We start from the raw sequence: 16982 nt of genomic DNA, 5'->3' as shown, positions 1-16982 counted from the left end.
AAATAACAAGAGACCATGCCGGTTAAACCCCTCCGCGGAAACGATTGGCCAAGCGCCCCCTGCACCCAGCCAATCGGCGCCGGCCACGCTCCGTCCGCAGGAAACCGCACATGGAAACCTACGATTGGCGGCAATAACTCGTGGCCCTACCCTCCAGCCTTTCCATTGGCTACATGTTTGGCGTGGTACGCTCCAATTGGCCAGCGGCGAAGCGGCTCCCCCCGTCCCCCAGCGCCCCGCGTTGATAAGGCAGAGGGGGAGGGCCGCGGCCGCACCAGCAGGCTCAGCGGTGGGGAGGAGGGAGCTGAGGCCGGTGGTGGCAACGGGAGCGCGGGGACGGGAAGCTTGGGGCCGTTCTCTTCTGGGAGCACAGCCTACGTCGCCATGAAGTCGGTGTGGGCGCTCGCACTGGCGTGCACGCTGCTCCTGGCGGGTGAGTGCCCGTGCGCTTCTAGAAGCTTCTGGCGGGTGGTGGTTGGGGGGGGGGGGTGAGAGGTCTCGGCCAACAGCGCCCCCCCGCCCTCTGTCCCTCCGTTTATTGCTGGGGTGGGGGGGATCGAGGGTGACGAGAGGCGAAGTTGGGCCCTTGGCGGCTGAGGGGTGGAGGGATCCTCTCATTCTCAGCTGTCTCCGGTCTTCTGCGTGTTGGTGTACGAAGGGGAGGGGAAAGCGGCCCCCTAGCTCGCTGTCCGCGGACTGCGGCCGCAGCCGCTCCGCAGGGAGCAGGGGGAGGGGGACGGTACGTGTAACGCGGCTCATGCGCCGCCACGGGCGGCGGCGGAGGGTGGGCGGGGGGTGCGCCACTCCCCTTCCCCCATCGCCGGTGCCTCAGGTTGGGCCGAAGTTATTTCGGGAAGTGGGGGCGGGGGGACAAAACTGAACCGAAGCCCCTGGGGAGGGGTAAGCATAGAACCTTTGTGTTTGGTGCGGATCAGGCTCAGATGGCATGATTCCTTGTTTTCCTAGTGTCCGTTAGAGCTGATGAGGTGGATGTGGACGGGACTGTGGAAGATGACTTGGGTAAAAGCAGAGAAGGGTCTCGAACAGATGATGAAGTTGTTCAAAGGTTAGTACCTGGGGTTTTGCATGAATTAGTTTTGGAATGTTAAGGTTTCGTCTTACTTAACGGTAAGTTAGAGTATCAGTAGTGCCTGAAGCCTCAGACATAAGGGATGAACTCTATTCAAAAGAGAGATCTGGTTAGCCAGGAGAAATTAAATGTATCTGGAAAATACTATTTCCTTGAAAGCAGAAGTGAGCCTGAGAACTTGCCTTCAGAAATATTCAACTTGGTTTTGTCTAACATAAGTTGTATGAAAACTAATAAATTAATAGGGATTTACTCTTGCATGTAGTAAATGGTGTTGGTTTAGTGTTTACTAATGAAATAGCTTTATGTCTATGAACCACCTGACTTCCTGTGAGGTATATCACATACTGAGGATTACAGTACTTTTGACATACCTGTATTCTTCCTTGGATGGACTTCTAGGAAAAAAGCCTTACTTGCAAGCATGAAATTTCACTCAAGTTATAGATGAAGGTTATGCAGTTGAAGATAGCTACTCTTGTGTGTATCTCATTTGATCATTAACTTTGGGGCTTGGTCAGTGATTAAGGATCTCACTGTTGTTCTAACTAGACAATAAGTGCTGCTGCTAGATGATAAGATCAGTGATACTGTATGTGGACAAGATTACTTCACAGGTTTTCGTTGTCCTAACAGAGAGGAAGAAGCTATCCAGCTAGATGGCCTAAATGCTTCCCAGATCAAAGAGATCAGAGAAAAATCTGAGAAGTTTGCATTTCAAGCTGAAGTGAACAGAATGATGAAACTTATTATCAATTCTTTATACAAAAACAAAGAGGTTAGTGCCATAAACAGTTCTAAAGCGTTCTACTGGTAATGTGTGTTCTGGAATTTCTGACAACTGTTTTCTATTTCAGATCTTTCTGAGGGAACTTATTTCAAATGCTTCAGATGCTTTAGACAAGATACGGTTAATATCCTTAACTGATGAAAATGCTCTTGCTGGTAATGAGGAACTTACAGTCAAAATCAAGGTAAGAAGCATTAGGTACCATCATCTTACTGAGGACTGGTGAGGGGAATGCAAAAAAAAAAAAAGGTAGTGCATCATTAAGTCTAAATTTTTGGCTTAGTACTGGACCACATCTGGACCCTTGCAATTAATATTTATTAAAGACTACTTTTAATGGTGAAAATCAGTTTGATTCTATAAAGCATAACTGAAGTATTGAAATAATTTGATGATAAATTTTATGTAGCTGCTGCAAATTGGATTTATTGTAGCCAGGCATGTTTGAATTTTAGTATCTGCTGCTCACCAGTTTTCTGTAGTGGTGTATTATGTATCAAGATTCAAAGTGAAACCGGACTGCATCTTTCTCTTTGCTTTCTTGCAGTGTGATAAAGAGAAGAACATGCTTCATGTCACGGATACGGGTATTGGCATGACAAAAGAGGAGTTAGTTAAAAACCTGGGTACCATTGCAAAGTCTGGTACAAGTGAATTCTTAAACAAGATGACCGAAATGCAGGATGATAGCCAGTCAACATCTGAGTTAATTGGCCAGTTCGGTGTTGGCTTTTATTCTGCTTTCCTAGTAGCAGACAGAGTTATTGTCACATCAAAACACAACAATGATACTCAACATATTTGGGAGTCAGATTCAAACGAGTTCTCTGTGATTAATGACCCAAGAGGAAACACTTTAGGACGTGGCACAACCATAACGTAAGTATCAAGTTTCTTTGAGTTTAAAATGTTGCGTGTGTACATTTTGCTCATTGGAAGGTGTGGATGACGTTAGCATTCTGGCTCAATATTGTTTCATTCTTCTAATAAAGCTTTTCAGTTTAATAGAAACATACAAACCATTAACTGCATTCAAAATAAATGTGGAGCAATGATGTAGTTTGCATCACATTCCATTAGATGAACTGAGAAAACCATGAGCATCTAGACAAGTAACTGTCAAGTAATTCCAGACAGTTCAGCTCCCTGCAGACAGCAGTTCCTCACATGACTGTGGCCCATCAAAAGCTCTACAGGGAGCTGGAAACTGGCTGCTGTTTACATACCAGTGAGACTGGTTTGATGCAAATCTCAAACTAGAGGTAGTTTGACAGTCCTATTTGCATCACTTTCATGAGCAGAGAAATTGATTTGATCTGGATTCAGAGGACTTCTTCCCAAAAAAGGTGCTTAGTATAAAAAGTTTAATTTTGGTGTTCTAGTTCCAAGTAAAGCCACTGAGAGTGCACTAAGGTACTGATAAGTATCAATATGAAGTTTTCATTTAGACTTCTGGATATTGTGTCCTGCTCCAACTGTTGAAAAAAAATTATCCCTTCTCATGGAGCAGTTTAGTAGGAGTTGGATATTTTGAGGTATTTGCAGCTGAACTAGTAAAAGCTCATTTGCATAAATCTGAAATACTATAGCTGCAATAGCAGGAAAATGCATCTGCTTCTGTAAAACTATTTCAAAATACTTGTCAAGCACTTTGAGATTTGTGTGTGTGTGTTGTTTTTTTTCTTCCTTCAGCCTTGTCTTGAAGGAGGAAGCATCTGATTATCTTGAGCTGGATACTGTTAAAAATCTAGTAAAGAAATACTCACAATTCATAAACTTCCCCATATATGTGTGGAGCAGCAAGGTAAGTATATTTAATTGGGCATCACACAGTATGAGCTTTGATTGTGAAAACTGTCTGGCCAGATACTTCAGAAAGGATGAGGCCATGCTATGGAACTTATGGGTATTTAATTTCCAAAATTATTCCATTCCCTACACTTCTGGCTAGTATTTTACTAGTTATTAGCTCTCCTAAAGTTCGTGTGTTTCTAAAATCGCAAACTTTCAAGGAACTTTGGTTTTAACTCGAAGAACTTTACCAAAAGGTACAAGACTCTGCTAATTACTAAGAAAGATCTTTATTCCACTGTCTCTCTTTGGTAGTTGAAAGCTTTGGTAAGCTCTCAAGCAGGGCCGTGATTAGGTGCCCTGAAAAACAGGGCAGTGTCTTCACTTTTTCACCAGTTCTGCTGTTTTGATGTAGCACTAACTTGAAATTGCTCAAGTCTCTGATTAGCATTATGTGTAAATATATGGAAAAAGCAATTTGAGTACAGTGGTCTTCCAGTGTATTTAAAGAAGGCATGTATTCATGAAAAAATAGAACTATGAAAACATAGCTACCTATAGAAAAAACTTGCAGTAGGCAAATAACACAAGTTAAACTAGTGCTCTGAGAGATTAAGTTGTTTGAGAGAATACTAGAAGATATACCTGTTAGGAAGGCAAGCAGGCCAAGTCCCCACTTTCAATTGTCTCTTTAGACAGAAACTGTTGAAGAACCCATTGAAGAGGAGGAAGCAAAGGAGAAAGAAGAAACAGATGATGATGATGAAGCTGCAGTTGAAGAAGAGGAGGATGAAAAGAAACCAAAAACTAAGAAGGTAAGCTTTGTCAGACTTGAGGTTTTGTAACTGTTGTCAGATAGTTCAGCCGTTTTCATAGGCCATCCTCCAGTGGTGCACTTCAGTAATGTGTGTTCTTTCAAACAGCAATCCTGTAACATGCCGTTAGACATATCATCAGGAAAAAGAATTGTGAACAAAACAAGACTGTTGATGTTAGTCAAATGACTGACAATAGCCTTGCACAGGCAATGGTCACAGAGCTAATTATAGATACTTGAGCAAAGTGTTTGAAACAGTAGTGGACTTCAGTAATTTGACACTGTTGACTGGTTTAAATTGAGCATACACTGCTGGAATGCTTTTTTCAGCATGGCAGTGGAACAGAAATACTAAGTGAATGTGTTAAATGTACATAGGGCATACTATAGGCTTAGGTTTTGTTCCCATGTGTTACACTAATGTGTATACTTAAATGAGATTATCTAGGCTTGCATAATTTATTTTGTAGATTAGAAAGAGCATGTCTTTTTGACATGGTATTTTAAGACTTAGCCTCAGAGTTTCTTTCACTGACCTAACCTGAAATTATACTATGGTGTTTACATACCTAGGTTGAAAAGACTGTTTGGGATTGGGAGCTCATGAATGACATAAAACCAATCTGGCAGAGACCATCTAAAGAAGTTGAAGAAGACGAATACAAAGCTTTTTACAAAACTTTTTCCAAGGTAAGCTTGGAGCCTCAAAATTGTTCCAAAGCAAGAAGTTAGTTATAATGTGTGCTGCACAAACAAAACGTGGTGCTTATAGGATGGGTTATTTCTGAAGAAATAACTAATTGCCTTTGGTAGATAAACTAAGATAAACTAAATTGCAGAGAGCCTAGAAGTTGCAGCATCTCAGGCAGGAGCTATTAGTTTTTCAAAAGAGAAGGTACTGTCACCTAAGGGATGGGTGGCCTAGGTTTGTGAAGTAACACGTTCCAGCTCATACAGAGCTTACTGATGGGTTTAAATTTTAATAGCGAAGTGTTTTATTTAGTCTGATGCTTGTGTTGTACATGATAGGAGAAAGAGGAAGATATGGCTTGCTAGAAACAGCTTTGTCTTGGTGTGTAAATACAGTATAACGTGTTACTTGTGAGTCTCTTACTATGCTGTAAATACTGTATTGATTATGTTTTGGTGGTTGTCTCTTGTTAAAAAAGTAAGTAGGTCTGAATCTGGAACTTTTGTCTCCATAATAGATTCTAGCAAAGCATGGTTAGATAGCTTAGGTATAAAATAACTGTACTTATTTGGCAAACTTGTGCTATTACTGGAAATGTGTTTACTCACTGGTATCTTGCCCGTGTCAATTAAAAGAATTCTCTCTTCATAGGAGCATGATGACCCAATGGCTTACATCCACTTCACTGCTGAAGGGGAAGTAACTTTCAAATCCATCCTGTTTGTTCCTAATTCTGCTCCACGTGGCCTGTTTGATGAATATGGATCCAAGAAAAGTGATTTCATTAAGGTAGGAGAAGCAAGTGTGTGACTATATGGATTTGTCTTTTAAAAAAAAAAAAAAAAACACACAGACATAACCTGACTGCTGTTTTCTTTTGTAATTCAGCTCTATGTTCGAAGAGTGTTCATCACTGATGACTTCCATGACATGATGCCCAAATATCTGAACTTCGTTAAGGGTGTTGTAAGTATTACAAGTCTTACTTGTGTTTTATTTTTTTTTAACCTTCAAATACTGTTAACTATACTTAAGAAGTTTCTTCCTCAACTAGGTGGATTCTGATGATCTTCCTTTGAATGTATCTCGTGAAACACTTCAGCAGCATAAATTGTTAAAGGTAAGCTAATTGAACTTCAATTCCTTTGTTGTAAACACATGACAGTAGTGAGATTTGGAAGAATAATAACTTGATTAATTTTACTTGATATAAGGAGTGTTGAATTAAAGTACAGGAGACCCAAGCACTGCTATTTTCAGACTACCTCTGTTCACTTCAGATCTAAGTGTCTTGAATCCATCCTTTTGTAGTGGTTTTGAATTGAGGGTTCTCCCAAGTGCTTATTGTTATAACTTGGTATTGCTCATTTTTTAGGTGATCAGAAAGAAACTTGTTCGCAAAACTCTTGATATGATCAAGAAAATTGCAGAAGAAAAATACAACGACACATTCTGGAAAGAGTTTGGTACTAATGTAAAGCTTGGAGTTATTGAGGATCACTCCAATCGTACACGACTGGCTAAACTTCTTCGCTTTCAGTCTTCTCATCATGAAAGCAACCTCACAAGTCTTGACCAGTATGTGGAAAGAATGAAAGAGAAGCAAGACAAAATTTATTTCATGGCAGGTGCCAGCAGAAAGGAGGTATGTTGAGTGTGGAAGAAAGCGGGAATGGGGAAAAAATACTAGGACTTCTAGTAAGAAATAGTCCCATAAACATCATGAACTGTTTATTTGCTATAAATATGAAGACTCCATGCTTGTGTTACTACTGCAGTTCAGTTTTCCTTGTACCAACACTTGTCTAATAGTTCTACAGGTTTTGATAGCTGCTGGTACCAATGCAATTAAACTGAAATCTTACCTGCTTTGTCATCTTAGGCTGAGTCCTCACCATTTGTGGAACGTCTTCTGAAAAAGGGCTATGAAGTCATCTATCTGACTGAACCTGTAGATGAATACTGTATTCAGGCTCTGCCAGAGTTTGATGGGAAGAGGTTTCAGAATGTAGCAAAAGAAGGAGTTAAGTTTGAAGAAAGTGAAAAGTCTAAGGAGAGTCGGGAGGCCTTAGAGAAGGAATTTGAACCACTTCTAAACTGGATGAAAGACAAAGCTCTAAAAGACAAGGTAAAATGTTATGCTATATGTAATGCTTGTTTGTAAATCTGTTGTACTTGCTGCAACACGCCTTGCAGATTGAGTGTAGGCTTGGCAATAGTAGCCTCTCTGTCTTTCTATGGATAAATAAACATGTTTAATACCTTTCTTTTAGGAAGATGATGTGTTAGGATGTCATCTTAGATCTTTTATAAAATAACTGAAGTGAAAATATGTCAGAGTTGTTTGTTTTATTGTCTGTTTAAGCTGTTAGCTCTGTAAACTAACATTAATGGTTTTATTTTCTACAGATTGAAAAAGCTGTGCTATCTCAGCGTTTAACCGAGTCTCCCTGTGCTCTTGTGGCTAGTCAGTATGGATGGTCTGGTAACATGGAAAGAATCATGAAGGCACAAGCTTACCAAACTGGGAAGGATATATCTACAAAGTAAGCTTTCAGTTCTGTAGTGGTAGATGTGAAATGTAGTTGATTACCTCTCTTGCTTAGGGTAGGCAGACCAAGCTTCCATCTGGTTCAGATCATTCTTTGTATTTTTAGGTCACTTCAAAGCAAGTTAGTCTCCATCATAGTCTTGTTATTTCAAAGGCCTGTATGTAAAACTGCCTGGTGAGCAAGACTTGTCAGTGGCCTTTGCTATCTGTCATTTGGTGACAAGACAATATGAACTGTATTAGTAACTTCAATGCTTTTTAGAGTTAAGCTAGTAGTAAAGTGGGGCTGGGGGAGGAATACACTTGTCACTGTGACTGTAGTCAGTATTCATGGGTTTAATAATGTAGCCGAGTCCTGTACTTTCTAACTTAAGGATGTAACTTCTTTTCAGTTACTATGCCAGCCAAAAGAAGACATTTGAAATCAACCCCAGGCATCCACTGATCAAGGACATGCTAAGACGAGTCAAGGTAAACAAATAACAGTAGGGAAATACTGACTACTTAGCTGCATACAACCTAGTTAACAGTTCTGTGTTTGGTTTTCTTTTAATGCTCTTCAACATTAGGAAAATGAAGATGACAAAACAGTTTCAGATCTTGCAGTGGTATTGTTTGAAACCGCAACTTTGAGATCGGGATACATGTTACCAGACACTAAGGAATATGGAGACAGAATAGAAAGGATGCTTCGTTTAAGTCTAAACATTGACCTGGATGCAAAGGTTAGTTTGCCTTCAGTTTGGAGCTGGTAATTATTGCTGGTACATCTTAAAAAGCAGATACTTGACAGACTTGCATAAAATGAAATGCATCCACCTTTACATCTAGGTGGGCCACCAGGAGCCCAGTTCAAGTACCTGGGGGGGAAGCTGATGGGTCTGTACTTCATGCTTATGTCTTCCCTTCCACTCTTCTTTCAAGTTGCTTGGGATTCTGCTCTTTGATTATGCCTCTCAAGTCCTGTTCTTAATTAAGTTGTAGTTCTGTGGGAGTAAATTAGGGGCCAACGGCACATGTGCCTGTCTCATTAATGGAGAAATTTATAAGCTGGTATAAATAATACCGGTTCTTATTATGCTGTGCAAGAACTTGGGGGGATTTCTTGCCAGAGGAGGTATGACAGCATTTCAATGCTAAACAGAACTTGCTTTCTTCATCAGGTAGCTTGGGGCAAATGGTAGGAACTTGTAGTGAATAGTTCCATAGCCTGTATTTAGTTAGTCCACAACTAGTGAACATCCTAAGCAAATTGCTTGCGATTTTCCCGCAGGTGGAGGAGGAACCTGAAGAGCCTGAAGATGCAGCTGAGGAGGCAGAGCAAGATGAAGAGGAGGTGGATGCTGAAGCTGAAGACAGTGAAACACAGAAGGTAAGGTCTCAAGCTTGACTCACATTAATGTTTATGTGCAGTTTTGTCTGTGGTGCTTGCTGGCAACAAACTTGCTCACTTTGCCTTTCACGACACTTGTTCTTAGTGTGAGGTTTTCCAAGTGTTTCTTAAAGGGCAAAAATCTCCAGTACAAATGACATTTCATTCCCTGTAAAACTATATTGTAAGAAGAAAACACTTGGATATATTCCAATTTGGAGGTAAATTAAGCTTAAGAGGTTATAAGAGTGCCCTATGGCAAGAAAACAGCAGCAAATCCTCTGTGGTTGACAATGTTGCACACAACTTGTGGGCAATAATGTGAACAAATTGGCAAGAGTATATTTTCAACTACAATACAAATGGACAACAACACTACAGACAGCACCACTACCTCTAAACAATTCAACTGTTGTGTGAAGCCAGCTTTCCTTTTCCTAATGTCTGCAGTTTTAATGCTATCTTGATGGATATACCAGTTTCTAGATAACATTAACTTTTAAAGTTAGGTGGTCCCAAATGGACTTGCTTTCTCAGATTGCTTTTGGAAGAGTCCTGCAAGATTACATGTGGTGACTAGCACAAATACAGAACTTCTAGATATGTACTTGCCTACTGTTAAATGTCAGATTACCTAAGAGTATAAATTTGAGTAACAATGCTTATTCTACTATATCTACTTAGTTTTGATGCCTGAAATTACAATAACACATTATAAAGGAGCAAAGTTATGTTCTATTTCCTGGATTAGCTCACTTGCAGATTAAAGTTTCTGACTACTGACTTGGCAAATGATGTGCTTCCTAGTTCACAGGGCTATTAACAGTACTAATACCATGCTTGAAAGATAGCTTAGAAAGCATTAAAGAGCAAATGGCACACTAGAGCTACTGCTAACATTTGAGCATACTGAAAAATATTTTTCTGTTAGTAGCAAAGGCTTAACATGCCATAATGTGAACCAAAGTTTGACTTTACCTTCTTAAAAAGCTATAGTACTTCATTACTTTAGGTACAGTTCTTGTGACCTTTTCCACTTAAAAAGCAAGTTTCTGATTCTGTCTTTGTCTCCACAGGAATCCACAGATGTGAAAGATGAACTGTAAGCTGCACTCAACTACCGTCCTGCATTGGGGGGGTTAAGCGGGAATGTGAATTAGATTGTTTTGGTTTTTTCCACTGTAAAATGTTGAGGGATGGTATGGGGTTTAAGGGTAAAGGAGGATTTTTTTTTTTAAGTTCACTTTTCTAAAGACATTCCTCATGAATGTAAATTTGTATTATTTAACTGACTTGGTGTAAAATCTTGTCATGTACAAAATAAAATGTTCCCAAACACCACTAACTCTAAATTTTACATAGTAAGCTCATCTTGTGGGCTAGCACAAAGAAACAAAGGGATCATCTTAAGTGTTCAAGTCCTTTATACAACAGGCAGTTTGCAGTCCTTGTGCCTTTACATGCTGGCACAGCCACATGTTAACTGTGTAGTGTATGCCTATGGTTGGGTCTGGTGCTAACAAACCTCCTGTGCTGCTCAGCCAAAATACAGGGTGTTTCAAAAAGATGGACCCAACTTGAAGTCACTTAATCTGTGAAATTGGATCCATCTTTTTGAAACACCCTGTATACCTGGTATCTGAGAGCTGTACTGACCTTGCTAGTTGAAAGAAGTATTCAAGAAGTTACAGATCTACTGCTGTCTTCAGAAAGATGATATGGGGGGTATTTAAAAATAGCATTGGAACTGAAGCCCTGCCATCTTGTTCTGAACTGTGTGGCTTTACTGTACAGAGTAGGCAGTGGTGCCTTTTTACAGCTGAAAGCAGTGAAAGGAATTTTCTTCAATTGTGAAGAACCGCAAGAAGTGGCTTACTGCCTGTGAGCTTATACCATACTCTATGCTATTTGGTAACCCTGCCTTTAACTTGTGTAGCCACATCAGTCCTGCTTTCTACAGTTCTTTAAAGTTCTTTTAATGCTCTTCCATTCTTGTTCTGTGTCTTTTTAGTATGGCAAAGCACTGTAAATACTTAAGGTAAATCTGTTGACACCCAAATGTTAGACAGGTTGAACTGGAGGCAGCACTTCTATTAATTTTCTTTCATTGTGGTGTTTGGATGAAAGCTCTGCATTTTCTCACCAGTGCCTCTATTTGAAATCATCTTGACAGGGTTGGTAGAAAGCGCTTACACTGAAAGGGGGCTTTTTGCCTTCCTCTGTGGAAGAAGTACGTAGGAATAGTACTTCTATACAGCACCTCTGCTTAAGAACCACTCTTCTGGTTTGTTAACAGAACTTTGGTGAGGTTTCCATGCAATAAATACAAGTGCTGTGTATCTGTGTGTTTATTTGAGTTAGGATTTATACAGAGATGTTGGCTTTATTCAAGTATGCTGTTTGAGACTTTAAAGAATGGGAGTTCAGGTGGGTTTTCTTTTTGAGGGAGTTGGGGATTGTTTTGGGGTTTGCTCATTGTGGTAGTATCTTAGACACACCATGAGAGCCTTTTGTTACTAGACCTGAGTGGTTTAACCCTGGAGTTGTAGTTCAGTAGCTAGCAATGTCAGCCTTCAAAGCAGTCCTTTATTATTAAGTTACTCAGTAGGGCAGGTGCACCATCTAAAGCATGGTCCTCTTTCCGTGGCAGTGCAACTTGTGTCTCGTGCTCTGTAGTAATCAACTGCTGCTGAGGTTTTGATTTAATAATTCCTCAAATATCACTTGTGATAAACTTCTATCATCATTACACATCCTTCTGTATTTCTATTTGACCAGCCTGAGTAGCAAACCTGGCTCAGGCTTACTGCATTGTTACAAGTGCTGCTGCAGCTAGTGACCTGAAGGGTAGTAGAAGCTTAGGGTTGCTTGCTAGAGTATTATTAACCTGTTAATTACTTGTAGACTTTGTTCTGTTACACAGCTGAAGTTTTCAATGCCTTGATGGGTTTTAGGATGACATGATCCAATTTCAGACACAATAAGGAGCACACTTGTGTCATGCTTTGTGCTTCTTCCTCAGCTGAGAATATCATGTGCAATGTAGCTGTGGTACAGCTGCTTTCTCTAACCTGGAGTGACAAGTATTTGCTATTAATAAGCACAAACTCTAGTTATAGGCTTGCTTTTTTTTTCCTCTGTGAATGCTGTAAGAAGTGTCTCCTAGTCACACTCAGGCTATTTCTTTCAGTGTTGCTAATTCTGGGGGTGTCAGTTCTACTGTTAAAGCATCATGTATCATCAGCTTTGCTGTTCCTAAATGGGCAATGAGAATGGTTCCCTCAGTGCTAGCAAAGGCTAGCAAAAAAAACACCAACCACCACCACCACACAAAAACCAAAACATACTCTTTAGAAAAGAGAAAAGCATCTTACATGCCAAAGCAGCAGCATAATGACAGAGGTGATACTCTGACGACGTGTGAGTGACAAGGTAAGGGTTGGTGAATCCTGGCTCTTTAAAGGGATAACCGAAAAACTGCTGTTCCTGCCCTGGTTAGAACAGGAACAAAATGCTGCCAAACTGCCCTGTCTTGTCTTTTCCATAGACTTTGTCTTATGCTGAGGTGGAAGATTGTCAATCTCAGTTTTGTTTAGGTACAGTGAAGGAGAAAGTTTAATCAGCACTTCAACTAGTAAGATGTTCTCAATGACTCATTTCATTTGGGCTTAACATCTGAGATTTACTTGTGGCCTTTTTATCAATGACTGCTGTCAGTGATAAAGGTGTCTAAGATTGAGTAGTAATGCTAAGTACAGGCTGCAGCCTGCGTGTCCACATGAGCACATATGAGCAGGAGAAGATCTCAACCTACCTCAGCTGCTTTTCTACATCAGCCAGAAGTTGCAAAACTCTGTGAGAGCAGATGCACTTGTAAAGGAAATATAAGCTTTTCTACCTAGGAAAAGCAATTCCAGCTTTTACAAACATACATAAAATAACAGCTTTACAACTGGAACAGGTGTGAAAGTAGCACTTAGACTGATCTTTTCTGGATCCCTCTGCTATTACGAGAGCTCCAAGTACTTTATCGGTAGAAGTGAGGAAGCTTTTGCTTCCTTAATGGCTGTTAGATTGTTCTTTCCTGAGTTAAACCTGAGTAAGAATCGGGGATGAAGCCCATGCCTCCTCTGCATACCTTTCCTAAGGGAAGGCAATCCCCAACCTTCACAAGCTCTACTGCACACCACTCAGAAAAGGGTTGTCCTACCATCTTTGTAGGATGTTGACTTTGTGTGTCTTCTTGAGTTTCTCATGTGAGACCTTTGTGGTGATCCTATTTTGGGACTGAAAGGTAAACCTGCATTTGTTATTTAAGAGTTTTGTTATTTACAGCTATCACAATCAGCTGTAAACAGAGGATACCCAAAATGGACCACAATTGTACATAATTTCACTGTAATCTGTACACACTTGCCCCATTTACACTAATACAATCAAGCTGTAAGATACTCCCCAGCCTTACAGTGGCCCAAAGTAGACTTCTGTCAGTAACAGAAAGCCACTGTGTGCACTGTTGCAACACTGAGCCAGCATTAGGAGTCCATCCACTGCAAGAAGTGCTCCATCTTTCTTACTTGTACATCCCATCATTTACTATATCAGGTTCTGGGTTACATCCAGTAAAACTGAGTTAAAGTTTTACAAAGGGGGGAAATGCTAATGGATAAGTGGGGTTCTACTGATAACAGGAACAAAAATCTTCTAGAAACCCCTAGGCATAATGTAACAACACTAGGCGTAATGTAATAGGAACCTAACAGAGAACAAGAGCTTTATAGAGACTGGACATGAGGCAAAGGAGGAGGTCCTTGGCTTGCAAGCTGGGAAAGCGGAATGTTCCACTAACTGAAGGAAGAACTACATGACTTTTGCTTAGTAGCAGCACAAAATGACAACATGCACGATCAATAAATGAGGTCAAGAAGCTGACACCGGGAGGGGTACCAGGCTGTGAAGACACCGGCGACCACTACAGATCACTGATAAAGACTCTCGAATACCAAAGACGGACATCCAGCAAAGGGCAGGGCTACGTAAATAATTTATGTTTAATGCATTAACTAACCTCTAGAAACAAACAGATATGCAATAGGTGTATGTAATAAATACCAAGAAGTGCAAATCACGCATACACTCGATTAGAGGAACGATCTTCTGAGTGTCTGGCATGCTGCAATAGAAGTGGCTGCCTCTTAACACTTTCAAAACCATGTTAAAGAATCTTTTTGCCAGCTTTTCGGTATCACTACTACAGGTGAACAGGAAAGCTTAGTAAGGCCACAAAAGCTTGACTTTTCAATATGCTAAACTTCCTCTACTTTTTAATCAGCTTAGAAGTTTCAAATTCCATCAGACTCACCAATGTGAGTTTATTATATCTTTTATTCTGAAGATACTTACACTGCAATCAACACTAGGAAGCTGTAATAATTTTGGCACATAACCAGTCGGATTTACCAGTATTCATTGTACATTTTAAGGCTGCCTGTAACTCTGCTTAAAGGAAACAAAGTATTAAGGGAGCATAGGATTTCACATGTGGACTTTGCAGTTGAGACAGCTGAAAAAACATTTTGTCAGTTCTAGTTTTCACAACATAAGTAAATTCCAGTCACTGTTGTGAAGTCTGAGCTTCGCTTGATCTTGATTTTAGACCCAACAGTTCTGTTCTCAGTTCTCCAGGCTTAGGAGGTATCTCAGGTATACTCTGGTAAAAACACAGAAAGACATTCAGTGTTATGGCAGAAGAAAAACTAAACTCACAAACCAGGAAGTTAGCATATTCTTTAAGAGACAGTTTTATGCCTAAATTGTGATTTCACTGCCCTCTTGAGCAGAGTGTAATTCTTACATACAAAACATCTTTAAAATAAACCTATTACCTTTTTGTAATTTGACTTTTACTTCAAAGTAGCAAAATATGGTTAAAAAAAACAAAAAAAAAGAGGGGCACAAAAAGGAAGAATGGACAGTTTGTAAAACAAAGCGTCTTTTTGCCATTTAGGAAAGTAAGGTTGGTTGAAATGTCTGTAACAGTATTGCTTTAAAGGACCAGTTGAAGTTTCCACACATTCTCCTGGTGAATGAAGAAAAAGTTTCACTCCTTCTGCCTTTCTGTTCTAGCAATTAAGCCCTGGAACTAGAGCTGAAAATTTTAAAAAGGAAAAGATGCCACATTACATTTGAAGAACTGTACCTCTTCAAAATTCATGGTAGTTTAAAGAGGTATAGATCATTCTGAATGAATAAGCCTATTTGTTTGTAATGAAGGCTACAGTAGAGACTATTAAAATACATAAATTCTTACACATCTATCCATGACTTAAGCCTCATTGCTTAAATTTTGACATGACGGACTAAACTTAGAGTGATTTTTTAAACTTATTTCCAATTTGACTATAGCATAGTGTTTTCACAAACCAAAAGTACACAAGAGCAGGAAGACAATATAAAGCTTACAAGTTCGAAGGCCTCCAAGAGACCTAATCAACCATTAATACCCTGGGTAGATGGTCTCACTTGGAGCATGGTTCTCTGTAATTTTGATAGCCCCGACTTTCAGTCTGTCATTGTTTCTAATGTAAACTTCTGATCATCACAGAATCACAGAATGTTAAGGATTGGAAGGGACCTTGAAAGACCATCTAGTCCAATCCCCCTGCCAGAGCAGGAACACCTAGATGAGGTTACACAGGGAGGTGTCCAGGTGTGTTCTGAATGTCTCCAGAGTAGGAGACTCCACAACCTCCCTGGGCAGCCTGTTCCAGTGCTCTGTCACCCTCACTGAGAAGAAGTTTCTTCTCATATTTAAGTGGAACCTTCCGTGTTCCAGTTTGAACTCATTACCCCTTGTCCTACCATTGGTTGTCACTGAGAAGAGCCTGGCTCCATCCTCATGACACTCACCCTTCATATATTTATAAACATCAATGTGGTCAGCCCTCAGTCTCCTCCAAGCTAAAAAGACCCAGCTCCCTCAGCCTTTCCTCATAAGGGAGATGCTCCACTCCTTTCATCATCTTTGTTGCCCTGCACTGGACTCTCTCCAGCAGTTCCCTGTGCTTCCTGAACTGAGGGGCCCAGAACTGGACACAATGTTCCAGATGTGGATCATCTTAATTTCCATTATCGGGGAGTAGGGGAGGAAACCTGCGTATTTAAATCTAATACAGCCCCTTCTTGCCACTTTAGCGCTTTCTTCAAATCTCAACTTCCACAGTGGAAACCCCTTCTCAAGAAGTTTCCGTGGCTTTTTTTATTCCCGGTGCCAGGTCACCAGTTTGACGGCAGCTCCCAAAACTAACGGTTTCTTTCCAGTCAGCCCGAGACCTTTCTACCCAAAACCTCTACAGGTGACCCTCCGTCTGGCACACACGCTACCGGTCGCCGTAACGCGACGAGCGAGCAGAGCCCTCCGAGCACTTACGAGGTCAGGCCGGTAGTACCTGTGCACCACCTCGGCGCCGGCGAACATGGCCAGCATGCTGGCCGCCAGCGTCTTCAGGTACGTGGGCCAGGGCACGCCGGCGGGCATGGCGGCGGGGGAGGGCCCGGGGACGCGGCGCTTCCTCCCGGAGGTGGGAGAACCGAGAACCGTCCGCGGCCCCAGCGCCGCCACCGCCCCCAATTGCAGACACACGCAACGCGCCGGAAGTGCGTCATGCCCCGCGCCTCCGGAGGGGCCGCAGCATGGCGGCGGGGAGGGGCAGGCCCGGCCCTCGGTGGGGGAGTACCCTGCTGCGGGTGACGTAAGCAAGTCGTGACGCAAGCCCGAAACTCCGAGGCCGCGGCGGGGCTCAGGGGGAGCCGGCCCTGCGACCCGTCGGGCGCGGCTGAGCCGGCCGCCACCTCCCACCGCCCGGGCGGCCGCTCGCGGC

General features: G+C 41.5%; 2 protein-coding genes across 2 annotated transcripts; one reads left to right on the top strand and one right to left on the bottom strand.

The window, feature by feature from the left end:
* Positions 1 to 10443, top strand: HSP90B1 (heat shock protein 90 beta family member 1). The gene is made up of 18 exons (XM_065840655.2): positions 1 to 433; positions 967 to 1066; positions 1727 to 1868; positions 1948 to 2064; positions 2428 to 2759; positions 3573 to 3684; positions 4367 to 4486; positions 5062 to 5178; positions 5831 to 5968; positions 6068 to 6145; positions 6234 to 6299; positions 6555 to 6824; positions 7062 to 7307; positions 7589 to 7725; positions 8123 to 8201; positions 8300 to 8455; positions 9004 to 9102; positions 10179 to 10443. Exons 1-18 carry the CDS (start codon positions 16 to 18, stop codon positions 10206 to 10208), a joined length of 2757 nt encoding a protein of 918 aa, XP_065696727.2. The 5' UTR covers positions 1 to 15; the 3' UTR covers positions 10209 to 10443.
* Positions 10444 to 14135: 3692 nt separating this feature from the next.
* UQCC6 (ubiquinol-cytochrome c reductase complex assembly factor 6) lies at positions 14136 to 16962 on the bottom strand. Its single transcript, XM_065846971.2, has 2 exons — positions 16532 to 16962; positions 14136 to 14812 (listed from the first exon to the last, which is right to left on the bottom strand). The coding sequence occupies exons 1-2, from the start codon at positions 16637 to 16639 to the stop codon at positions 14717 to 14719; spliced, it is 204 nt and encodes a 67-aa protein (XP_065703043.1). The 5' UTR covers positions 16640 to 16962; the 3' UTR covers positions 14136 to 14716.
* Between the last annotated feature and the right edge of the window lie 20 nt (positions 16963 to 16982).

Source organism: Patagioenas fasciata, chromosome 1 (genome assembly GCF_037038585.1).
Source record: "Patagioenas fasciata isolate bPatFas1 chromosome 1, bPatFas1.hap1, whole genome shotgun sequence".
Lineage (NCBI taxonomy): Eukaryota > Metazoa > Chordata > Aves > Columbiformes > Columbidae > Patagioenas > Patagioenas fasciata.
This window is presented reverse-complemented; position numbering and strand designations above follow the sequence as displayed.

What these genes read in the sequence shown, in the direction of transcription:
- UQCC6 (XM_065846971.2), bottom strand. Translation starts at nt 16,639, where the DNA reads ATGCCCGCCGGCGTGCCCTGGCCCACGTACCTGAAGACGCTGGCGGCC. An exon ending in GGTACTACCGGCCTGACCTC is followed by an intron (nt 14,813 to 16,531) that starts GTAAGTGCTCGG and finishes TGTTTTTACCAG; the next exon opens with AGTATACCTGAGATACCTCC.
- HSP90B1 (XM_065840655.2), top strand. Translation starts at nt 16, where the DNA reads ATGCCGGTTAAACCCCTCCGCGGAAACGATTGGCCAAGCGCCCCCTGC. An exon ending in AGAAACCAAAAACTAAGAAG is followed by an intron (nt 4,487 to 5,061) that starts GTAAGCTTTGTC and finishes TTACATACCTAG; the next exon opens with GTTGAAAAGACTGTTTGGGA. An exon ending in ACATGCTAAGACGAGTCAAG is followed by an intron (nt 8,202 to 8,299) that starts GTAAACAAATAA and finishes CTTCAACATTAG; the next exon opens with GAAAATGAAGATGACAAAAC.